Source organism: Daktulosphaira vitifoliae, unplaced genomic scaffold (genome assembly GCF_025091365.1).
Source record: "Daktulosphaira vitifoliae isolate Bord-2020 unplaced genomic scaffold, ASM2509136v1 Scaffold_1, whole genome shotgun sequence".
NCBI lineage: Eukaryota > Metazoa > Arthropoda > Insecta > Hemiptera > Phylloxeridae > Daktulosphaira > Daktulosphaira vitifoliae.
This window is the reverse complement of record NW_026099572.1, coordinates 25,832,412-25,833,849: the sequence shown is the minus strand read 5'-3', so window position 1 is coordinate 25,833,849 and position 1,438 is coordinate 25,832,412. Positions and strand designations below refer to the sequence as shown.

The 1,438-nt window shown below is 25.9% G+C and overlaps 1 protein-coding gene across 1 annotated transcript in view; it reads left to right on the top strand.

Moving 5' to 3' along the window:
• The first annotated feature begins 719 nt into the window (after positions 1-719).
• Positions 720-1,438, top strand: part of LOC126894270 (uncharacterized) — a 2,885-nt gene continuing 2,166 nt past the window's right edge. The window contains exon 1 of the mRNA XM_050665152.1: positions 720-1,215. Within this exon, the coding sequence (XP_050521109.1) occupies positions 795-1,215 (421 nt within the window). The 5' untranslated portion in view covers positions 720-794. The remainder of the gene's footprint in view (positions 1,216-1,438) is intronic.

Here is a 1,438-nt window from a genome sequence, read left to right as displayed (position 1 = left end):
ATAAAGTTATCAAGTTACCATTTAGAGTTAAGAAAAGTTAAATTGCCAAAACTAAAATCTTTTTACTCGAATTATGGAAAATACATTTTTTTTATAATAAAATACTAACGGTCCATACCAACATAAAAAATACTCCATGACTGATAAATTGCAAATTACATCTTAAAAAAAAATTTTGAATTCTAGTATAATTTTTATTTTACAAGAAATTAAATGGTTTAGAACAAGAATCAATATCTGATCAAATTAGAATGACTGATAATACTGACAATTAATCATTATTTAAAAAAAAATATTCATTTAATAAATATATTTTGTTAATTTCACGTGAGTTTATAACTAATTTGTCTACCTTAAAATTTTTGAAACTTATTTATGTCGATTTACACATTTTTGTATTTCAATATCTCAAATACAATTATAAAAATATAATATGCAACAATAAAAAAAATTTGTATGAAGAAAATGGAAATTTTACAAACTTTTACAACAATAAATTTAATTTTAATTTTTCTGGCTAAAAGTTTGAATGGCCAATGTATATTTCGTTTTACATAATGTAAAAGCGATTATCTATTCCAATTTATTTGTTTTTATATAAATTTTTTTTTTGTTTCCTTGACTACAAATTTATATTGTTTAAGTTAATATTTTTTAACAGTCATGGGCGATTTAGATGGGACACGGAAATTTTCTTAAACCCGAAAACCCTACAAAAGTTGCCCAAAACCTCTTTAATATTTGATTTTTTGTAGTCAGATATTTAATTTATATCTCTGCACGAAAAGTTAAACATGAAAAACAAAACCAAAAAGACTATAAGCCATCTAAAAACTGGACATAGAAAATCAAATTCCATTCTCGTCAATATACGTTCAAATTCTTATTATGTTGGCAAACGTCCAAATAAACGTAAAATTATAAAATTTTATAAAGATCTTTTAACATTTGATGAAGACGATGATTCAAGGATTCACAAGTCTGAAATTCCCAAGATGTTTCCAACAAAGAAGAGAGCTCATCTCGACGACGTTAACGATTTACGTAAAAAACTTAGACTAACAAATAAATATGAAGACAAAGTAAATAATTCTTATACTCTTAATTTAAATCGTAAGAATAAAACTCCTGACATGTCAAACGTCGAGATATCTACTGAAAACAAATCAAATCCAATTAATGTGGAAATACCATCCGATAAAGCCAATCATATGAGTAAGTGTCATTTTTTTTATAATAATATACACATGTGCATAGATGAGCGGGTAAAGTATGTCTGCTGCCCCACACTCTTGATATTTTGTGTATTGCTAATATGACGATTTAACACTATACGACCCCAATATGTACTCAATATGTACATGAAAATGTAGACTGGGGAAAATAACTAGTTGTCCCCACCCAAATGACGCCTTTGTTTTTCTTATAAAAAAAAAAA